Source organism: Pongo abelii, chromosome 8, assembly GCF_028885655.2.
Source record: "Pongo abelii isolate AG06213 chromosome 8, NHGRI_mPonAbe1-v2.0_pri, whole genome shotgun sequence".
Classification (NCBI taxonomy): Eukaryota; Metazoa; Chordata; class Mammalia; order Primates; family Hominidae; genus Pongo; species Pongo abelii.
In genome coordinates, this window is record NC_071993.2 from 12,359,283 (window position 1) to 12,381,874 (window position 22,592).

Here is a 22,592-nt window from a genome sequence, read left to right on the forward strand (position 1 = left end):
TGCCTTTCCAGAACTAACTATAAATTGCTTTTAATTCTGAGGCTGATTTTTTTTAAATCAGCTTTGCAATTTAATGATCAGCTGCCTCCTCTTAAGCTACGTCTTGCTTTTTATCTTCGTTTAACTGATGTTCCAGTGGATGGTATGAATAATAGTCTGTTGTTTTGCATTTTGTACTTTTTGACTTTTGCATGGCAAGGAAGTTAAATCAGCAAGTGAGTTTGAGGTCTTGGATTTAGAGTGTTTACCCACAGAATGCCATCCTTCTGCTATTATAAATAATTGGGAATTGGCAGGAGCAAATGCCAAGCACTGGGCTTTCAGCCTTTTAGCTGGGCACCACTAACGTGTCACTTTGTCTAGAAATAACTGTTGGTAGTTGCTTAGCAATTAATAAATCAGTTGCGTAACAGGAAGTGTTGCCATCACATAAAAATTCCTTATTGATAGAACTCAGTAAAGATGAATGTTTGTCACAAAGGCCTTGAAGAGCTCTTAAAAGATTAAATGCTGGGCGCGGTGGCTGACGCCTGTAATCCCAGCACTTTGGGAAGCCAAGGTGGGCGGATCACGAGGTCAGGAGATTGAGATCATCCTGGCTAACACGGTGAAACCCCGTCTCTACTAAAAATACAAAAAATTAGCTGGGCGTGGTGGCGGGCGCCTGCAGTTCTAGCTACTCGGGAGGCTGAGGCAGGAGAATGGCGTGAACCTGGGAGGCGGAGTTTGCAGTGAGCCGAGATCGTGCCACTGCACTTCAGCCTGGGCGACAGAGCGAGACTCCGTCTCAAAAAAAAAAAAAAGTTATAGATTCATTCTTTCCAAAATACTTCCCATTAAAATATTATATAATAGAACATTTAATATTATAATACATAGTTATATATAATATGTATAAATTTATATAACATAAAAATGAGATTATGTTGTTTATACTATTTTGAGGCTTGACTTGACAAAAAAACAAATATGTTACAGTCAGAATTGCAAGTTAACAGAAGCCGAAAATAGCTTACACACGGGATTTAAAAAATACGTTACGTAACGAGGAGCCTGGAGATTGGGTATTTTTAGGAATGCTCAGTGGCTCACCAAGGTCGCCAGGAACCCATGCTCTTTCAGGCCCTTTCCTTCCACCATCCTTGACTTAGTGGCTTGGTCTTTAGGTTTCTCACCTAATGGTTAAAAGATTGCTGCTACAGTTCCAAGTATCTGTCATATGAAGACATGACCATATCTCAACCAGAAACAGGAGGGATAGGTTATGTTTCCTCTCGTTCTTTTCTGTATGTGAACAAGTAAAGCATTCCTGGAGGCCTCCTGGGAGACTTCCTCTCAGCCCTCATTGGTCACAGTTAGCCAGCCTAATCCAGTAGTTGGCAAAGGGAGCAGAATTGCTGTGATTCGTTTAGATCAAGCTTGTCCAAGCTGCAGCAGCCCGTGGGCTGTGGCCCGGGATGGCTTTGAATGTGCCACAACACAAATTCATAAACTTTCAAACATCATGAGATTTTTTTTTGAGATTTTTATTTTTTTAATTTGTATTTACTTATTTTTTATTTATTAAAATTTTATTTTTTATTAAATTTATTTTTTAAAATAAATTTTATTAAAATTTATTTATTTATTTTTATTTATTTTTTATTTACTTATTTTTTAGCTCATCAGCTATCATTAGTGTTAGTGTATTTTATATGTGGCCCAAGACAATTCTTCCCCTAATGTTTCCCAGGGAAGCTAAAAGTTTGGACACCCCTAGTTAGACCAAGGTTCTCGACACGAGCATGCGTCAGGGTTATCCAGAGAGTTAGATGAAACACAGGTTCCTGGGCCCCAGGGTTTCTGGTCCAGCAGGCCTGGAGGAGGCCTAAGCAGATCATTTCTAATCTGTTCCCAGGCAATGTGGATCCACTGGTCCAGGCCCACGCCTTGGTGGCTGCTTAGATGAGTCAGCCCATGCATCCCAGTGATTAGAGAGGGAACCAGGAAGCACAAATGCTCCCAGCATGTGAACAATCCAGGTTCCATTGGACAGGCTGAAGATGGGAACCCTGGAGGGTAGACAGCTAGTGCTGTCTCCCTGCCTATAATGTACTCTAGAATATTGAGTACTGCTTTTTTCTTCCCTGTTCTTCAAATGGTTACTGTAGACAAAAAGCTTTAAAAAGTGGAGGTTGACATATGACATGTGGCCGGGCGCGGTGGCTCACGCCTGTAATCCCAGCACTTTGGGAGGCTGAGGTGGGCGGATCACGAGGTCAGGGTGGGAGGTCAGGAGTTCGAGACCAGCCTGGCCAACATGGTGAAACCCCGACTCTACTAAAAATACAAAAAAGAAAGAAAGAAAGAAATATGACACATATAAATTTGCTGACTGTATTATTTGCCAAGATATAAACATTCTATGTTATTAAACTTGTTGAGTCACAGGCTGCTTTCATTATTTTATTGTCACTTCAGTGGGCTGAGTAGACAAGAAAACATTTTGATACTCAATTGGCATTTAGAAAAAAGGGCTGAGTGAAAAAATAAATTTGTTAATTGTTTCTCTGAGGGGCTCATGATAAAGGAGAAATACATTTGACCGGAGCTCAGGGAATTTGATTTGTCTTAGTAATTTTTTTTTTTAATTTTTTCAAGATAGAGTCTCGCTCTGTCACCCAGGCTGAAATGCAATGATGCGATCTCGGCTCACTACACCCTCTGCCTCCCACAGTCCCAGACCGACATGCTCATCACTGGATATGTTACATTTGTCCTCTTTTTTTCTTTTCTTTTTTTTTTTTTTTTTTTTAAGACAGAGTCTCGCTCTGTTGCCCAGGCTGGAGTGCAGTGGCGTGATCGTGGCTCACTGCAAGCTCCTTCTCCCGGGTTCATGCCATTCTCCTGCCTCAGCCTCCCGAGTAGCTGGGACTACAGGCGCCTGCCACCACGCCTGGCTAATTTTTTTTGTATTTTTAGTAGAGACGGGGTTTCACCGTGTTAGCCAGGATGGTCTCAATCTCCTGACCTCATGATCCGCCCACCTGGGCCTCCCAAAGTGCTGGGATTACAGGCTTGAGCCACTGTGCCTGGCCCATTTGTCATCTTTCAGTGTGCAAAATATTTGGAACAGCATGAGGGAAACCGTGTGTTGATTATAGTTATTATTCATTTATTTAATTTTATTTTTATTTTTTTCTTGAGACGGAGTCTCGCTCTGTCACCCCGGCTGGAGTCCAATGGCATGATCTTGGCTCACTGTAACCGCCGCCTCCCAGGTTCAAGCAGTTGTCCTGCCTCAGCCTCTCAAGTAGCTGGGACTGTAGGCGCATGCCACCACACCTGGATAATTTTTGTATTTTTAGTAGAGACAGGGTCTCACCGTGTTGGCCAGCCTGGTCTTGAACTCCTGACCTCAAGTGATCCACCTGCCTCGGCCTCCCAGAGTGCTGGGATTATAGGCATGAGCCATTACACCGGGCCTAATTATAATTATGAAGTCCACAAAAAATAACATGTCAGTCCCAAGGCATGTTTAGGGCATAATAAATATACCTATTTATAGTAAGGCCATTTGGCTGGCAGAAAAACTGAGTCTTGTTTGAACTGAGGATGATTTGGGTAGTAATAAAAGAAAAAAATGTGGCACTCCTTTTATTTTTTATTTTTTGGTAAAATTATTTCAGTGTTTATTTTGCTTCTGAGTAAAGACAAGGGATGTGTAATTATCTGTCATTGATGTACACTATGTATTTCCCCCTGTATTTTTATTTTTTATTTCAGTAGGTTTTGGGGGAACAGGTGGTGTTTGGTTACATGGGTACATTCTTTAGTGGTGATTTCTGAGCTTTTGGTGCACCCATCACCTGAGCAGTGTACGCTGCACCCAACGTTTAGTCTTTTATTCCTCGCCAACCCTCGCCCTTTCCCCTGAGTCCCAGAAGTCCAGTGTATCATTCTTATGCCTTTGTGTCTTCATAGCTTAGCTCCCACTTACGTGAGCTCTCACATAGGTCCCACGTATGTGAGAACATACGACGTTTGGTTTTCCGTTCCGGAGTTGCTTCACTTGGAATAATAGTCTCCAATTCCATCCAGGTTGCTGCAAATGCCATTATTTTGTTCCTTTAAAAAAAAAAAAGACATCTGATTAGTCATCAGTACTAGTTAAGCATATTTCTTTAGTTTGGGGATAGAATATTTTTTCTTTTCCTTTCTTTTTTTTTTCTTTCCTTTCTAAAAATTTGTGTGTATAACATTGCTTTCCAAAATTCCTGTTAACTGGCAAATTTTAAAGTGTAGTAAAAATATGCTGGCATAATTTCATAGTAGCTTTCATCACAGTAGGCCTTTGGGATTTTGCTTTTTTTTTCTTTGGAATGAAATGTTTGCTATTATTATACCTGAGAATTCTTTTAGTTTGCCACTTACATTGTAAATAATGTAACATTTATTACTTAATCACATTTGTGTTTATTTTAGAATTTTCATAGCTAGCTAGAGGACCTATAATTATTCTGCCAAGAATTTGAACTTTGAATTCAACATAACAGCCTCCTTTCAGCTTAGACTACAAATTAGTGACTTTAGTTGAATACCACGTTCTGTTGGTACTTTGTTGAAAATTTCAGTTGAAGAAATCTTCCAAATTAATGTTAAATAGTAACCCAGGAAAAAAATTTGGGGAATTTTTTTTGGTGGTTGGTGGTGGTGGTGGTTTTTTGTTTTTGTTTTTGTTTTTCTTGAGACGGAGCCTTTTTGTCGTGGGAAATGTGCTGAGTCCTCCAGTGACCTTGGTGGGATTTAGGGTAGCCAGACTGAGTTTTCCAGCTGAAGCTGCGGCCCTGAAGGCTATGTTTGGGGTCTGAGCCGCTCCAGTTTGATGCTTCCTTCCTTTTCCCTATTTCTTCCTTTCCCCAAGAATGGTGCAGACTTCCTGCTGAGGCCTGTAGTTAGTGGACAGGCACCTCCTGGCCCTTTTCCTAAGAACTTGAACTTACAGAGCTTAAACTGCAGCTACTCCTCAGAATAACCATTTCTAAAATATGGGCCGGGTGCGGTGGCTCACGTCTGTAATCCCAGCACTTTGGGAGGCCGAGGCGGGCGGATTACCTAAGGTCGGGAGTTTTAGACCAGCCTGACCAACTCGATGAAACCCCATCTCTACTAAAAATACAAAAATTAGTTGGGCTTGGTGGCACACGCCTGTAATCCCAGCTACTTGGGAGGCTGAGGCAGGAGAATTGCTTAAGCCCGGGAGACAGAGGTTGCAGTGAGCCAAGATCATGCCACTGCGCTCCAGCCTGGCCACAGAGTGAGACTCTGTCTCAAAAAAAAAAAAAAAAATGAATAAAAGAAAATAAAATAGGTGTCTGGTCCCCATCTTGGACACTTCTGATTGGAATCTCTGGAGAAGTATTTTGAAAAATCATCTCATTCCACTCTCTCATTTTCAAACCTGTGTTCTAGAAGCTCTGACACACCCTGAGGTTCAGCGTGCAGTAAGTAGTTAACTGAATATAAAGACAGGGAAGAAAAAGGGGGCCTGACAAGTTATCTACAGATTTGATTGCATAATGAACTTTAGAAATCGCCCAATACCATCTGCCATTTACTGCTGAGGCAACCACGAGCCAGTCCCAAAAGATAATTGACTTTTCTAAGACGATAAAATACTAGTACAGAGCCCAAGGTCCTGACTGTGATTTTTAACCTCTGGTCTATTGTTCTCTTACATTCATTGGAACGTTTTCCTTTTCTCCTTATGTAGATTATCTAATCTAAAATATTTCACTTGGCTCTATACTGGATATGTGTACAAAAGTAATTTTCTTTCTTTTTTTTTTTCTTTATGAGACAGAGTCTCACTCTGTTGCACAGGCTGGAGTGCAGTGTCGCGATCTCGGATCACTGCAACCTTCAACTCCTGGGTTCAAGGGATTCTCGTGCCTCAGCCTCCCAAGTAGCTGGGCTTACAGGCATGTGCCACCATGCCCAGCTAATTTTTGTATTTTTGGTAGAGATAGGGTTTCATCATGTCGACCAAGCTGGTCTCAAACTCCTGACCTCGTGATCCGCCCACCTCAGCCTCCCAAAGTGCTGGGATTACAGGCGTGAGCCACCGCACCCGGCCCAAAAATAATTTTCTTAAATAATAGAAAACATATAGTGGAAAGCTCTAGATACATGTAGTACTTATCAATATGCTGATCCTTGGGGGGCGAAAGGGCAGTTTTTTAAAGGATAAAAATAATTAGTTAATTTTTATTAACTTGTGAGAGTTCATGACCTTAATTTTTGAGGCAGGGTCTCATTCCGGTCTAGAGTGCAGTGGTGTGATCATAGCTTACTGCAGCCTCGAACGCTGGAGCTCAAGTGATCTTCCCGCCTCAGCCTCCTGAGTAGCTGGGATTACAGGTGTGAGCCTCCATGCCGGCTAATTTGTATATTTTTTGTAGAGGCGGGACCTAGCTTTGTTGCCCGGGCTGGTCTCAAACTCCTGGCTTTAGGCAATCTTCCCACCTCAGCCTTCCAAAGTGTTGGGATTACAGGTGTGAGCCCTGTGCCCAGTCCTTAATTTTTATTGACATAAAATAACTGGTAAGCTTAATTTTTATTGAAATAATTTTTAATCGAAAGCTAGTTTTCTAGTTTTAGATGATTAGTCCTCAAGATAATGTACCGTTAAGTTTGTCTGATTTGAAATAAGAGATTTTTGCTTTCCAGAGAAAAACTAGGTTGTTTTTAATTTTGTTTTTTTTTTTGAGACGGAATCTTACTCGGTTACCCAGGCTGGAGTGCAGTGGCGCGATCTCGGCTCACTGCAACCTCCGCCTCCTGGGTTCAAGCAGTTCTCCTATCTCAGCCTCCTGAGTAGCTGGGACTACAGGTGCACACCACCAGGCCTGGCTAATGTTTTTCTTTTTTTGAGACGGAGTTTTACTCTTGTTGCCCAGGCTGGAGTGTGATGGCGCGATCTTGGCTTACCACAACCTCTGCCTCCCAGGTTTAAGCGATTCTCCTGCCTCAGCCTTCCACGTAGCTGGGATTACAGGCATGTGCCACCACACCCAGCTAATTTTGTGTTTTTAGTAGAGATGAGTTTTCTCCATGTTGGTTAGGCTGGTCTCGAACTCCTGACCTCAGGTGGTCTGCCCGCATCGTCCTCCCAAAGTGCTGGGATTACAGGTGTGAGCCACCGTGCCTGGCCACGCCTGGCTAATTTTTGTATTTTTTTGTAGAGACAGGGTTTTGCCATGTTTCCCAGACTGGTCTCAAGTTCCTGAACTCAAGCAATCGGCCTGCCTCAGCCTCCCAGAGTGCTGGGAGTACAGGCGTGAGCCACCGTGCCGGGTCTGCTCCCTTCCTTTCAGTGAGTCACCAAGTGATCTTGCCTCCGCCTCTGTGCTTCTCCTTTCTCTGTCCACTCCCATTCCCTTAGTTATACCCTCATCTCCCCGAGGCTATTGCAGCAAGCCTTCTACCAGGTTTCTCTGCCTCCTAGATTGCTGCCGTTCCCCTAAACTGTCCAACACCATTGTGCCATAGTGATATAGATGCGTTTTTTAAACCCCTGGTACCTGTGAACACAGTGATATTCTTAACACCTAAATGGAATGATCTCCCTTGCATAGCTGAAGACTTTAGGGTTCATTGTCCTATAATGAAGTCCAAGTGCCCTTGCATAGCTGAAGACTTTAGGGTTCCCCATTGTCCTATAATGAAGTCCAAGTGCCCTGGGTGGGCACACAAGGCCTCTCATGACCTGGATACTTCTCTTTGTCCAGAGTTTCCGTCCAGCTCCATCTGTTGCAGTTCCCCCTTGCGTCCTACACTCCATCAGAGCTGATCTCCTCTAGTTATTTGAATGCTCTGTGAGATCTCTTACTGCCCTCCCTGCCTTAGCACGTTTCTCCGTGCTTTAAACGCGGACCCCGTCTTGACTACCACTCGCCTCCGACACACAGCAGCCAGCTAATCAGTTCTTCCTTGCTGCTGCAGAGTATTTCTTCTCCAGTGTTTTTGAAATTGTGTCGATTTTTTAGCTTTCTCCACCAGACTCTCCTCATACAGAACAAAGGGGTCTTCATCATTTTAACATTCCCAATGCCTAGCCCAAGCTTTGGCATAGATGGGCCTTTAATAAGCGATATGAAACATTGTTGATGAAAGTGAGGATTTTTCGAGGAGGAAGCAGTATACTTAATGGAGGGCTGAATGGATCTATCCGAGTTTTAAAATGGCACGTGGGAGAAGGATTCAGTTAACTCTGTGGCTTTCGATGGCCAGCGTTATGTTGAGAGAGAAGTAGGCTGCTGGCTCCACTGTAAGATGCACACAACAAGAATGTGTACAATGACAGTGCCTTCCTGCCCTCGTTGAGAATCGGGGGTTAGACAGTTTGAGTCTTGGTGTGGCCACTAAATCTGGGCTTTTCTGGGTGTTAGTTTCTTTGCCTTTTGGCAGAAAAATGGAGATTGTACTATCTCTATGATTATAATAGCTCATAACATTGTTTATTTTAATTTTTGTGGTACATAGTAAGTGTATATATTCATGCGGTACATGAGATGGGTGTTTTTTGTTTTTTGGGTTTTTTTGAGATGGAGTCTCGCTCTGTCACCCAGGCTGGAGTTCAGTGGCGCCATCTCGGCTCACTGCAACCTCTGCCTCACAGTTTTAGGTGATTCCCCTGCCTCAGCCTCTCAAGTGGCTGGGATTTCAGGTGTCCACCACAGCCGGCTAATTTTTGTATTTTTACTAGGGACAGGGTTTCACCATGTTGGCCAGGCTGGTGTCAAACTCCTGACCTCAAGTGATCCACCTGCCTTGGCCTCCCAAAGTGGTGGGGTTACAGGCGTGAGCCACTGCACCCATCCTGGGGTACATGGCATGTTTTGATATAAACAGGCCATGCCTAATTATCACATCATGTAAGATGGGGTATCTGTTCCACTCAAACATGTATCCATCCTTTGTGTTACAATGATCCAGTTACACTCTAGTTATTTTAAAATGTACAATTAAATCGTTGTTGACTGTAGTCACCCTGTTGTGCTGTCAAATACTAGGCTGTCAAATACTAGACCAACTATAGAAATGATCCTGGAAAGTACAGTCTTGCTCATAACATTGTTTTGATGATTAAATGAGTTTATATCTCAGGATGCCTAGGCTAATGCAAAGCATTGAATACGGCTTAATAAGTGTTCATCGAATTTGAGTTAGTCTCCTGTTTCTGGATGCTTTTAGTAAAACGCTACTCTCATGTTGAATATATATTATGTGTGTGCATAAACTGGCACCAGTAACAAAAAGATTCATTGCCTTTTCTTCTTCCAAAGGTTTATTCATTGTACTGATGATTCTCCAGATCCATGTATAGAATACGAGGTAAGAAGCTTATTTTCCTTGATAATTGTAGATGAAGATGTGTTGAGAATTGCCATTTATTCTTAAGTGAAATGAAATGAATGAAGTTTCTTGGATTAATTTCTTTGGGAACCTAAAGCCACTGAAATTTTAAATTTATGAAATATACACATAAAAGGATATATATTATATATAGAATGTATATACCAAATACGTGTATGCAGTATACACTTGCTACAGGATATACGCAGACACCTTTAATAAAACAAACACCTTTATACGCCTCACAGCTGCACCTAATTGTTTCAGCATTTTACCATTTTTTATATTGTTCACTCACCTTACAAATAACTTAAAAGAATAAGAGGATAGGCCAGGTGCGGTGGCTCATGCCTGTAATCCCAGCACTTTGAGAGGCCGAGGTGGGTAGATCATCTGAGGTCAGGAATTCGAGACCAGTCTGGCCATCATGGCAAAACCCTGCATCTCTACTAAAAATACAAAAATTAGCTGGGTGTGGTTGCCTGTAATCCCAGCTACTCGGGAGATTGAGGCTGAAGAATCACTTGAACCCGGGAGGTGGAGGTTGCAGTGAGCTGAGATGGCGCCATTGCACTCTAGCCTGGGCGACAAAAGTGAAACTCCGTCTAAAAAAAAAAAAAAAAAGAAAGAATAAGAGGATAGTGAAAAAACAACTTCATTAGAAATTTTGATGAGTTTAAACATAGTAAACCTCAATTTTTGTTCCGAATTTTCCTAGTTTTGAAAGTATACACACGACACATGCACACATACCCTGATCTGGACCAGGTTCTTAGCTACAACTAACTGCTCATTAACTGTCATGAATGGATCTGAAACATAACTTTTTTTTTTTTTTCTTTTTTGGGACACAGTTTTGCTCTGTTGCCCAGGCTGGAGTGCAGTGGTGCGATCTCAGCTCACTGAAACCTCCGCCTCCTGGACTAAAGCAATTCTCCTGCCTCAGCCTCCCGAGTAGCTGGGATTACGGGTGTGCACCACCACCACCCAGCTAATTTTTGTATTTTTAGTAGAGACTGGGTTTCACCATGTTGGCCAGGCTGGTCTCGAACTCCTGACCTCAAGTGAAACGCCTGCCTCAGCCTCCCAAAATGCTGGGATTACAGGCGTGAGCCACTGCGCCCTGCCTAACTTTCTTTTAAATGCAGACTTCACGTTTCAGCTCTCATTCCTGGTCCTTCTTGCACTTGCATTGTCAAAATGCAAACTTTCAAAAACTTTGACAGCTCATAGTTTGTTGAAAAGAGGATGGCCATCTTTGCTCCATAATTGCATTTTTACGTTTACGTGAAAATTACATTTTCATTTTTGGTCTTATAACACCAATTCGAATTAGTGCAGTAATTTTTAAAATACGTCTTTAGTGTCTGTTTGCTTCTAGCTACTTTTGTATATATGTACACATGCTTTCAAAATTTGTTGACTCACTGCATTGAGTAATTTTTAATGTGTTGACTGTAGATATTGATGTATCTTTTAGGATTATACCATATACATGGAACAGTTAATTTACTAGTTAAGTTACTCCTTACCAAGCCACCAATTACTAGATCTTAGAGCGCTTGTAGGTGAGAGTCTTACATACAACTTGTGAGATTTTTTTCCCTCACTTAATAGCATAGTGTGAGCATTTTCCTAGCTTATTAAACACTCCTATAACTTTATATAATATAGTCACAGCTATTGCTTCACGCAGCAAACATCTGTCTGTTAAGGATCTGGCTGTGGTGCTTCCTGCCAGGTACTAGAAACAGATCATTTTCTTACCTTTCTTTCTTTTTTTTTTTTTTTTGAGACAGAGTCTCGCTCTGTCGCCCAGGTTGGAGTGCAGTGGCGCGATCTTGGGTTCGCGCCATTCTCCTGCCTCAGCCTCCTGAGGAGCTGAGATTACAGGCGCCCGCCACTACGCCCAGCTAATTTTTTGTATTTTTAGTAGAGATGGGGTTTCACTGTGTTAGGCAGGCTGGTCTTGTTCTCCTGACCTCGTGATCCATCCGCCTCAGCCTCCCAAAGTGCTGGGATTACAGGATTTCCTTAGCCTTTCTCTGAGGCACAGTCTTTCTTAAGAAGTCATCATCTACCTCCAAGATTTATTTACCAGCAGTTTGCTCTCTCATTGCCATTTTGAAAGACACCATTAACATGTGTATGAGATTTAAAACCTAGTTTTAAAAGTGTAGGAAAGTGATACTCTTCAAGTAATTCAAATGAAAAAAGTTGCAAGTAGAATCCTGTGTATCATTTTCTCCTGTCTGTGTGTATTTAAAATACACACACATACTCACACACACACACTCTTTATAGATATGTATATATTCATAGGATAAATCTGGAAAGATGCACAAGAAACCTATAGCACTGGTTGCCTCTGAGGAGAAAGACAGAGGGACAGGCTGGGGGAGAGACACTCCCTATGCCCTTCTGTGTTTTGTGAAAATCAACCGCAGTGTATGTATTACATGCACAAAATAGTATTTTGATAAACATTATGCAAATTTTCCACTAAATTGTGTGCTACAATTGCTTATTTGTTGCTAAGTAAAACCACTGTAGCCTATATATATATATAAACATATATAAAATTATGTATGTGTATGCCTGTATGGGCTTTTAATAGATAAGAACTGTGTAGTATTTTAGTTTCAGATTCATTTAATAATTACATATTGTTAAAAAATCAGATAATAAGGCTTGACTAAGAGCTTATAATAAATGAAAAATGAAATCAGTGCCTTTAAAATTTCTAAGGCATATTTTAAACGTGTTTTTTAATACATTCAGAATGCCCACCTGAAATTTTCCTGATTTTTAAGATGAGAAGCTTATTAGTATATGAGAGTTTATATATATTAAATAATTATTAATTACAGTAATAAGACCCATTTGTGATTTAGGCCAAGGGTAGAACCGATTGACTAAAATATTGAGAAAATAGTGAGAGAGTTATTTTGGTGATTCATTGTGACAAACCTCAATAATAATTATATCAAAGTAAGGATTACCTCATGGTACTTAAGGTAGACAACTTTAGAATTATTTTATTTTATTTTTTAGATGGAGTTCTGCTCTGTTGCCCAGGCTGGAGTGCAGTGTGGCACAATCTCGGCTCACTGCAACCTCCTCTTCCTGGGTTCAAGCGATTCTCCTGCCTCAGCCTCCTTAGTAGCTGGGGCTACAGGTGCCTGCCACCGCTCCTGGCTAATTTTTTGTATTTTTAGTAGAGGAGGTTTCACCATATTGGCCTGGCTAATCTCGAACTCCTGACCTCAGGTGATCGGCCCGCCTCAGCCTCCCAAAGTGCTGGGATTACAGGCGTGAGCCACCGCGCCTGGCTGGAATTACTTTATTATTTGATATTCCTCAAGGGGTACAGAACATACGAATGAACATATGGCACTGTGGTGAAAAGATGTGACTACATTCTTGATGGTGTGCTTGTATGTCAGAACTCTGAAAATGGCAGTTACGTGACAAGGATGCATTTTGTCATAGGATTTTAGCACAATTTTCTTGTGGTTATTAGAATAATAGATCCCAACTCTATTCCCTACATCTCATGTTAAGGATTTTTTTTGTTTGTTTGTTTGTTTGAGATGGAGTTTTTCTCTTGTTGCCCAGGCTGGAGTGCAATGGCGTGATCTTGGCTCTCTGCAACCTCCGCCTCCTGGGTTCAAGTGATTCTCCTGCCTCAGCCTTCTAAGTAGCTGACAGGCATGTGCCACCATGCCCAGCCAAGAATGTTATATGCGTCTTTTTTTAAAACCATTTGATAATGGCAATCATTAAGATACAGTGTTGACCTAAAATTGCCTAGTAGACCTTACCACATAGGTGTGTTATATTAAATATTTTTTCCTTTGTTTACAGCTTGTTCTCCGAAAATGGTGTGAATTGATTCCTGGGGCTGAGTTTCGATGTTTTGTCAAGGAAAACAAGCTTATTGGTGAGTTTTTTTTGTTTGTTTGTTTTATCCTTCAAAGTCATCTTTAAAAGAAGACAAGCTTTTGTTGGAAGTAAATTTCCAGTAATTAGGACAGGGATGTCAATCTGTTTTCATCTCAGATGCCACCTCTAACCAGTTGATACTGACTCTCTGGAATGCTGTGTTGACAGGAATTTTGAGCCCAGAGTCACTTGCCACTGGAAACGGTATTGTCAGATAATCATGGCTGTCTGGATTCCAGAGATAAAAATGCTGGTTGTCACTGTTCCTGATTTAGGAATCAGGAACTCTGTGTATGGAATTTTCCTAAGCAGTACTTAGCAATAGTCTGCTTATTTCAAGCGTCATAAAAAGCCAAGTTTTGGAACCTTTATTTCTATTATTGGGGCACTGTTTATTATTCTAGCAAGAGAAAATATGTGGACAAGTAAGTGTATTCTTCTAAGTCACCCATTTTCTTTCCTCTCAGGTTACTATTTTGTTTGCTATGATTGATTTAAGTTAAATATTGAAGATAATTTGTTCTTTATTTTGTTTATGCATATTTTCCATGAAGTAAAATTTATCTTCAACCTAGAAAAGTGTAATTTGAATACAATCACATCAGCACTATTGATGCATTTAATGTGATGTTGAAATGTATTAACCCACCTGAAAGAAACTTGGGGTGTTCGCATTTCTCATATTGCTCGATATTCTTGAAGAAGCTGCAGTGTAAGTACTCTAAAGTGGGGGGGTCCTAATAATAAAAAGATAAAAAAAAAAAAAAAAAGTGGGGGGGTCCTGTTGGCACAGGATTCAGGAATAGGAAGCCCATATTTCAGAGCAAAGAACTTTTCCCTAGGACTGGAGCAAATTCAGGGAGTTTGTGTAATAGTCCCGTTAGTGTGTTTGGAATCTTGTCAGCAAGTCACTCTGAAAAAAGGAATGTTTACTTTTCCATGGCTTGAACGAGAGCAGGCTGTGAAGGCCAAGTAGCATGTATGAACAAGAAAAATAGACTGCTTCTATGCAGTACAGTATGAATATGGCAGGCATCTGGTGAAGAATATTCGATATTTTCCCAAAGAAAGTGGAAGAGAATACCAATTTGCAGAGACTCTTTGGAAGAAAGCAAAGCAGCAGCAGTTGATTATGAGTGCAGGTTTAGAATTGCTGCTTTAATTTTTTACATAAGAAGACTTTTTGTGACTTTGAATTCCTTCCATTTTACTAAATGAAAATAACTGTTTCCATGGGCTACGTGCTGTGGCTCACACCTGTAATCCCAACAGTTTGAGAGGCCAAGGCTGGAGGATTGCTTGAGGCCAGGAGTTCAAGACCAGCCTGCGCAATGTAGTGAGACCCCGTCTCTACAAAAAATAAAACGATGAGCCAGGCATGGTGGCACATGCCTGTAGTCCCGGCTACTCGGGAGACTGAGGTGGGAGGGTCACCTGAGCTCAGGAAGTGGAGGTTGTAATAAGCTATGATTGTGCCACTGTACTCCAGCCTGGGCAACAGAATGAGACACTGTCTCTAAAAAATAAAAAAATAAAAATAAAAAAAGGCCGGGTGCGGTGGCTTACACCTGTAATCCCAGCACTTTGGGAGGCCGAGGTGGACGGATCACAAGGTCAGGAGATCGAGACCATCCTGGCTAACACGCTGAAACCCCATCTCTACTAAAAATACAAAAAAAAAAATTAGCCAGGTGCGGTGGCAGGTGCCTGTAATCCCAGCTACTCGGGAGGCTGAGGCAGGAGAATCGCTTGAACTCGGGCAGCAGAGGTTGCAGTGAGCCAAGATCGTGCCACTGCACTCCAGCCTGGGCGATAGCGTGAGACTCTGTCTCAAAACAAAACAAAAAAAACAGTAAATTCTTCCAGAAGTAAGAAGACGTGGCACTGTAGGACTTCAGGATTCACTGGTTCATATGAATCCTTACAGCTGGGTCGTGTGTAATGCAGTACCCATGAGGGTGATATTCTAATCTACTTTAATGGTTCTTCCCACAAAATGTTTAAATCACGTATTGATGTTTTTGAAAAGAATATTGTATAATAACAGAATGTAAAATATTTTCTTGTCAGGTATTTCCCAAAGAGACTACACACAATACTATGATCATATTTCTAAACAAAAGGAAGAAATTTGCAGATGCATACAAGACTTTTTTAAGAAACACATACAGTACAAATTCTTAGATGAAGACTGTGAGTATTTTTTTAATTGATCCAGTAAAATGAAATGAAATATACATTGTTACTGGACCTTATTTACTATGGTGTATATCCTATTAACTAGATTTGAAATACTGTATTTTAAGCATTTTACTATATTATTATTTGTTATTTTTGATAGTTTGTATGTTAATTTATTTTCTTTTTTTTTTTTATTTGGAGACAGTCTCACTCTGTCACCCAGGCTGGAGTGCAGTGGTGTGGTCTCAGCTCATGCAGCCTCCACCTCCTGGGTTCAGGTGATTCTCCTGCCCTAGCCTCCCAAGTAGCTGGGGCTACAGGTGCACGTCACCACACCCGGCTAATTTTTTGTATGTTTAGTAGAGATGGAGTTTCGCCATGTTGGCCAGGCTGGTCTTGAACTCCTGGCCTCAAGTGATCCGCCCACTTCAGCCTCCCAGTGTGCTGGGATTACAGGTGTGAGCCACTGCACCAGCCATGTTAATTTCATCTTACTTAACTAAAATCTATTTTTACTACTAAGTCAGTTCCCTGTCTTGTTTTAGATGTTTGATTGTGTATTTCAAAGGGGCTATCTACAGAGAACAAAGTCTATCTACCTTTCTAGCTTCTTTGAATGATCAAAGACAGCACCAGTTGCAAAGTAAACATTTGTGGGTTGTTTTTAGGAATTGAAAGTATATTGTGTGAGAGTTTTCATACATCTGAAAATTATATCTGCTATGATTTACAATTTCTCTACTTGCCAAGACTGGGCTCTGTGGTAGATTTGACTTAAGATGAATCATGCTTCAAGGCTCATTAGATTTTATGCTTTCTATTATAAGCTTTACTCGTTGCATTCTCCCAGATCAGTGATTGATGCCCCTTTCACTAGTACTTTGCTCAGTGACTCCCGTCTTTCCCATAGAACCAGTCTGTAGTGGGGAACTGGTTGAGATGATGTTGGTGTTTGGTTTGAATTTTTAAATATAGGGGATTATGGTTGGGGAACAGAGAATAGTAAAGCAAAGTTATATAAATAAAATATTGCAGGATGCCTTTTTATGTTTGAAGTTTTGAGGTTCAGAAGCATTAAGTCCTCAGGGTCATTTATATTCTGCTGTCTTTGATTAAAACGTACTTTAATTTTCAAAAGGAGATTTACATTGTGAAATATTAGTTCATTAATAACTGACTTTTTTTCTCCTTTACAGTTGTGTTTGATATATACAGAGACAGTAGGGTAAGTAAAAACTTTCTGATATGCTTTAAAATAAGAGCTGGTTTTATAAGCAGGCAGAGTATGCCTTTGTTACGTGTGTGAAGGATCCACTGCTTAAAAAATATTTTGTCTGGGTGCAGCAGCTCATGCCTGTATTCCCAGCACTTTGGGAGGCTGAGGCAGGGAGATCATTTGAACTCAGGAGTTCGAGACTAGCCTGGGCAACATAGTGAGACCTCATCTCTACTAAAAATAAAAAAACAAATTAGCCCAGGCCGGGCACAGTAGCTCACACCTGTAACCCCAGCACTTTGGGAGGCCGAGGCGGGAGGATCACTTGAGGTCAGGAGTTCGAGATCAGCCTGGCCAACATGGTGAAACCCCGTCTCTACTAAAAATACAAAAAAATGAGCCAGGCATGGTGGCGGGTGCCTGTAATCCCGGCTACTCAGGAGGCAGAGGTTGCAGTGAGCTGAGATCGCGCCATTGCACTACAGCCTGGGCAACAGAGTGAGACTCTGCCTCAAAAGAGAAAAAAAAAATATCCGGGCTTGGTGGTGTGTGCCTGTAGTCACAGTTATGCAAGAGGCTGAGCTGGGAGGATCACTTGAGCCCAGGAATTCAAGGCTGCAGTGAGCCTTGATTGCACCACTGCTCTCCAGCCTGGGTGACAGTGAGACTCCATCCCCTCCTCAAATTTTTTTTTTCTCACACCAACTAAGGTGTTTGAAATTCACCATGGTCAAAAATCTCCCCTTAAAATATACTTAACATTAGGGGACTTAATACCTGAAATCATTGTGTACCATAATTTAGGGATTCTTTATTGAACAGGTAGGTAAATGGGCACCTTACATCCTACTTCTCATTTGTGTCAGAGGTCAGGGCCTGCTTAAAATAGTTCAGTTTGTACACTTAAATGTGGCCAGGAGTTTGTCACTTGATATGTATATAATTATTTTGGCCGGGTGCGGTGGCTCACGCCTGTAATCCCAGCACTTTGGGAGGCTGAGGCAGGCAGATCACCTGAGGTCGGGAGTTCGAAACCTGCCTGACCAACATGGAGAAACCCTGTCTGTAACTAAAAATACAAAATTAGCCAGGCATGGTGGCGCATGCCTGTAATCTTAACTACATGGGAAGCTGAGGCAGGAGAATCACTTGAACCGGGAGGTGGAGGTTGCAGTGAGTCGAGATTGCGTTATTGCGTTCCAGCCTGGGTAACAAGAGCGAAACTCTGTTTTTAAAAAAAAATAAAAAATTATTATTATTTTTAGTCAACTAAAAGTGACTCAAAGTTTGAGTTACTTTTATCTTTAGACAGAAGAGGATTAGTTTATTTTTTAAGTCTTAAAAGTGATGAAAACTTCTGTAAGGAAAAAGTTAAAGTGACTTATTAGTAAAGTTACTTACTGCTGACTTAATGAAGAATTACTAGAGCAGAGATTTCACTGTCCAAGACATGTCATCTTTATTAAGAAGTGGAGGTCACTAAATGCTGTTTGGTGCTGAGTGCTCTTTGACATTGTGAAGAAGCTAGCAGATGCGTTTTACCATGTGTCCCCTACACACAAGCAGAATATTTCTCATTCTCCGTCCGTGCTTAGATCAGCCTCATTGTGAGACAGTCATTTGAATCTGAATCACCTTTGGACATCTTTGAATCATCCTTGGACAAAAAGATATGGCCCATATGGTCATGTCCCAGAATAACTGTTAACTGTTCATTTTACTCTTACGTCAAAAGACATCACTATGTTTTCACCTCTTTGTCTTCAAAGATGATGGTGTCTGTTAAGAGTTACTAGAAAGAGGGGCTTTAGGCCATTGTTGTGGCTCACGCCTGTATTTTCAGCATTTTGGGAGGCTGAGGTGGGAGGATGGCTTGAGCCCAGGAGTTTGAGATCAGCCTGGGCTCAACATAATGAGACCTCATCTCTACATAAAAATTAGCCAGGTGTGGTGGTTTGTGCGTGTAGCCCCAGCTACTCCCGGGAGCTGAGTTGGGAGGATCGCTTGAGACTGGGAGGTTGAGGCTGCAGTGAGCCATGATCGTACCTGTCATGCCTAGCAGTGAACACCAGGTTGTGTCTGGTCTTCTGCAGGCTGCCATGATGACTAATCCCGTACGTGTGTCATTTCACATGCTGCAGGTGAATCTACAGCGTGAATTCCTAGAAGCGGGGTTGCTGGCTCAAAAGTGAAATGTGTTTTAATGTTGTAGTTTACCCTCGGTAGAGGTTACACCTGACCAGATCCCCCCAGGAATGCATCACAGTACCTGCAGGCTTCCTCAGAGCTTGCCATTACAATATAGGGGTACACTCTTCAGGGTTTTTGGGGTTTCATAGAGAAATGATGTTTCAGTATAATTTCTATTTCTATTTTTCTGAGTAAGTGAGAATGAAGTTTATCTTTTCATATATTTAAGGGTTGTTTCTGTGAACCATTGCTTCGTGTTTTTTTTACTTTTTTCTATTGTCTCATTTTCCTGAAAATAGAGGCACTGTTTATGTATTACAGAGATTAGGCCTTTGTCTTTAGTCTTTTCCTGTGAACGACATCACATAGATTATTTGTTTCTTTTCTGGCTTTTGAATTTTAGCCATCATTTAAAAAAAATACTTCCCCATGGTTTTTGTCTAGTTCTTTTGTAATTTCTTGTTCTCCATTTCAATATTGGATGTTTGGCTTTTGTTCCTTTGTGTGTTTGGTATGCGATATGGATCCCCCTTAGTCTTTTTGTCTAGCATCAATATATTTATATTATACTGTCCTTCAGATTGATGATGATTTCCCAAGTTCTTGGGGCTTTAAATCCCTGTTGCGTTTACAGACTCATCCGGGTTGGTTGTTTCTTTTTTGTTTTGTAAATCAGTTTATTTATTTACTTTGAGTTCATCTTCAGTGAGCTTGTTCTTTTTGTTTGTTCTTTTTGTGAGAATCCCAAAGATCCTAAATTTTGGGTTTTTCATTTGCTTCTACCGTGTTCCTCAAAACTCATTCGGAGAAGGATAGTGTCATCGTCTCCTGCCCCTTCATTAGAACTGTCTCCTCACACTCCCTTTCCTGAGGCTGTCGCCTTCTGGAGTTTGCGTCTGAGTTCTGATTCCCTTCCTGTGACCAGTCTGCTAGGAGACCCTCCCACGGGTTCCCACAGCGCTAGAGTTGATACACTTAGTTCTGTTCTTCGGGTTCTTCTTGTTTCTGGCCCCTGGGGATTTCCCGGTCTTTCTCATAATCTCAATTACACTTTTAAACGGCGTGTCGTAGCATGTGTTTCATCCTGTTTGGAACAGCAGGGCTTGAGAGTTACCATAGCTGGCTGTATTTCTGGAGCCCTCACATATCTCACACTCCAGCCAAAATAACCTGTTCCCACAACAGGCGGTTGTGGCGTGGCCTCTGCACGTGAGAGCCGTCGTTCTTGTTAAGTGGTCCGCTTTTCCTACCAACACCACCCTCCTCCCAGGGCATCTCTGTTATTCCTCAGGTGCCCAGGTCCTTTGGGAAGCATTTCCAGCCTTCCCTTGCACATGTAGGCAGGCTCTCCTGTGCACCTCTCCGCGCTCACAGTTCCCTGTTCTTGCCTCTCTTGAAGCAAAATACCCTGCACATTGCCATTTTTGGATGGTTTTTGGTTCTGTTTTGGGGAGGTGGAGATGTGTGTTCTGCTCAAGCCTGAGCTCTTGGAAGGAGTCGATTTTGTCTTAGGATCTACATGCCCTGGTGCCTAACACAGTGTCTGGTCCCTAGAGCTTGATCAGGGCTGGGAGACACTCAGTTGGTACAAGGACAGTTAGTCCGACTGCTCTTTGCTTTTTGGATTGCCTCAAAGCAGAATTAACTTCTCAGACTGTTTGTGCTTGAGATGTCACATGAAAACATGTTATGGCCGGGCGTGGTGGCTCACGCCTATAATCTCAGCACTTTAGGAGGCTGAGGCAGGCAGGTCACCTGAGATCAGGAGCTCAAGACCAGCCTGGCCAACATGGTGAAACCCTGTCTCTACTAAAAATACAAAAATTAGTCAGGCACAGTGGCAGGCGCCTGTAATCCCAGCTACTTGGGAGGCTGAGGCAGGAGAACCACTTGAGCCCAGGAGGAGGAGGTTGCAATGAGCTGAGATCGTGCAACTGTACTCCAGCCTGGGCAACAGGGCGAGACTCTGTCTCAAAAAAAAAAAAGTTATAAAATCCTGATCCTGATCCTCCTAGTTTATAGAAGTTACAGCTGGGTTTTTTTTTATTTACTTACTCATTTTTTGTACTAGAGGATAGCTTCTCAGCTACAGAGTACACTACGAATTAACAGTGGTGGTTTGTTTTCATTTTCATTTAAACTGTGTTTTGGGCTGGGTGCAGTGGCTCACGCCTGTAATCTCAGCACTGTGGGAGGCCTAGGTGGGCAGATCACCTGAGTTTAAGAATTGGAGACCAGCCTGACCAACATGGTGATACCCCATCTCTACCAAAAATAGAAAATTAGCCAGGCGTGGTGGTGCATGCCTGTAGTCCCAGCTACTTAGGAGGTGGAGGCAGGAGAATTGCATGAACCCAGGAAGGGGAAGTTGCAGTGAGCCGAGATCTCACCATTGCACTCCTGCCTGGGCAACAAGAGCGAAACTCCATCTCAGAAAAAAAAAAGGAAATAATGTGTTTTGGTTTTTTGCATTGTGGCATATTCCTATATTAAAGATGTGATTTAAAAAAAATGAGTTAGTTTTACTGATTATAAAAAGCCAAGTAGAGGCTGGGCACAGTGAGTCACGCCTGTAATCCCAACACTTTGGGAGGCTGAGGCAGGCAGATCACGAGGTCAGGAGATCGAGACCATCCTGACTAACATAGTGAAACCCTATCTCTACTAAAAATACAAAAAATTAGCCGGGCGTGGTGGCGTACACCTGTAGTCCCAGCTCCTTGGGAGGCTGAGGCAGGAGAATCACTTGAACTCGGGAGGCGGAGGTTGCAGTGAGCAGAGATCGCACCACTGCACTCCAGCCTGGGCGACAGAGCGAGACTCCATCTCAAAAAGAAAAAAAGAAAGTCAAGTAGAAAAGGTTTGGAGGTTAGAAAATATCCATTTTGTTATCATGACATATATTGGAGACATCTTAGCAGTATTCTCCAAAATAAAGTTGACATCGTTACCAAGAAGTTGTCTGATGGCTGATACTGTTTCACATAGTTCCAGGAATGAAGAAGTGGGTGCCAAATGGAGGTGAGGAAACAACTCAAGCGGTGAGAGATTTGCAGGGCCTCTCCTGGGGCTTGTATAAAATGAGGAACTTACCTAAACAGGGTGTGCTGAAAACATCCTGCGAAAACATCCTGCGACAGGCCTGTGCCACTTAGCTAGAGGTTCTTGTATTTGAAGCAAGTCCTAATTAGATGTTTCATCTTTCTTAAAATTTTGCTCTTGCTCAGCTGAGAAACAGTGCCAGCTATTAGGCATGCTGGCTCAGCGGTCTTGGTGCTTGGAATTTCACACACACACACCCGCTCAGGACATGGTGGCAACACATTTATAGAAAAAAACAAATTCATTATTAACCAAATGGCACAAATATATGAATGTTTCAGTGAGAAAAGTGAAAAGGAGGAAAGATAAACCTTTTAAGGAAACATCCATCCACTTCGTGTCAATAGGTGTTTGTGATCAGGTGCCGTGGCCGTCATTCCTGGCGGTGCAGCCCATGTGCCCCCGCTCTGTGCGTGTCAGCACTGGCTGTTTTCTGCTCAGAGGCCCCAGCCCTACGTCAACACAGTGCCCTCAGCTCAGAGGTGACCTTTCCCTGAGGAGAGTCACCAAATTGCCCACCTGTGGTTTCAGAACAGGACAAGGTAGACATTTCTTTCAGAGG

General features: G+C 42.0%; 1 protein-coding gene across 2 annotated transcripts in view; it reads left to right on the top strand.

The window, feature by feature from the left end:
• CDC123 (cell division cycle 123) overlaps positions 1 to 22,592 on the top strand; it is a 52,512-nt gene that overhangs the window by 24,314 nt on the left and 5,606 nt on the right. For both annotated transcript variants that reach the window (XM_024253822.3, XM_054521918.1), the window contains 4 exons: positions 9,327 to 9,375; positions 13,264 to 13,339; positions 15,412 to 15,534; positions 16,719 to 16,747. In XM_024253822.3, the coding sequence (XP_024109590.1) occupies positions 9,327 to 9,375; positions 13,264 to 13,339; positions 15,412 to 15,534; positions 16,719 to 16,747 (277 nt within the window). The remainder of the gene's footprint in view (positions 1 to 9,326; positions 9,376 to 13,263; positions 13,340 to 15,411; positions 15,535 to 16,718; positions 16,748 to 22,592) is intronic.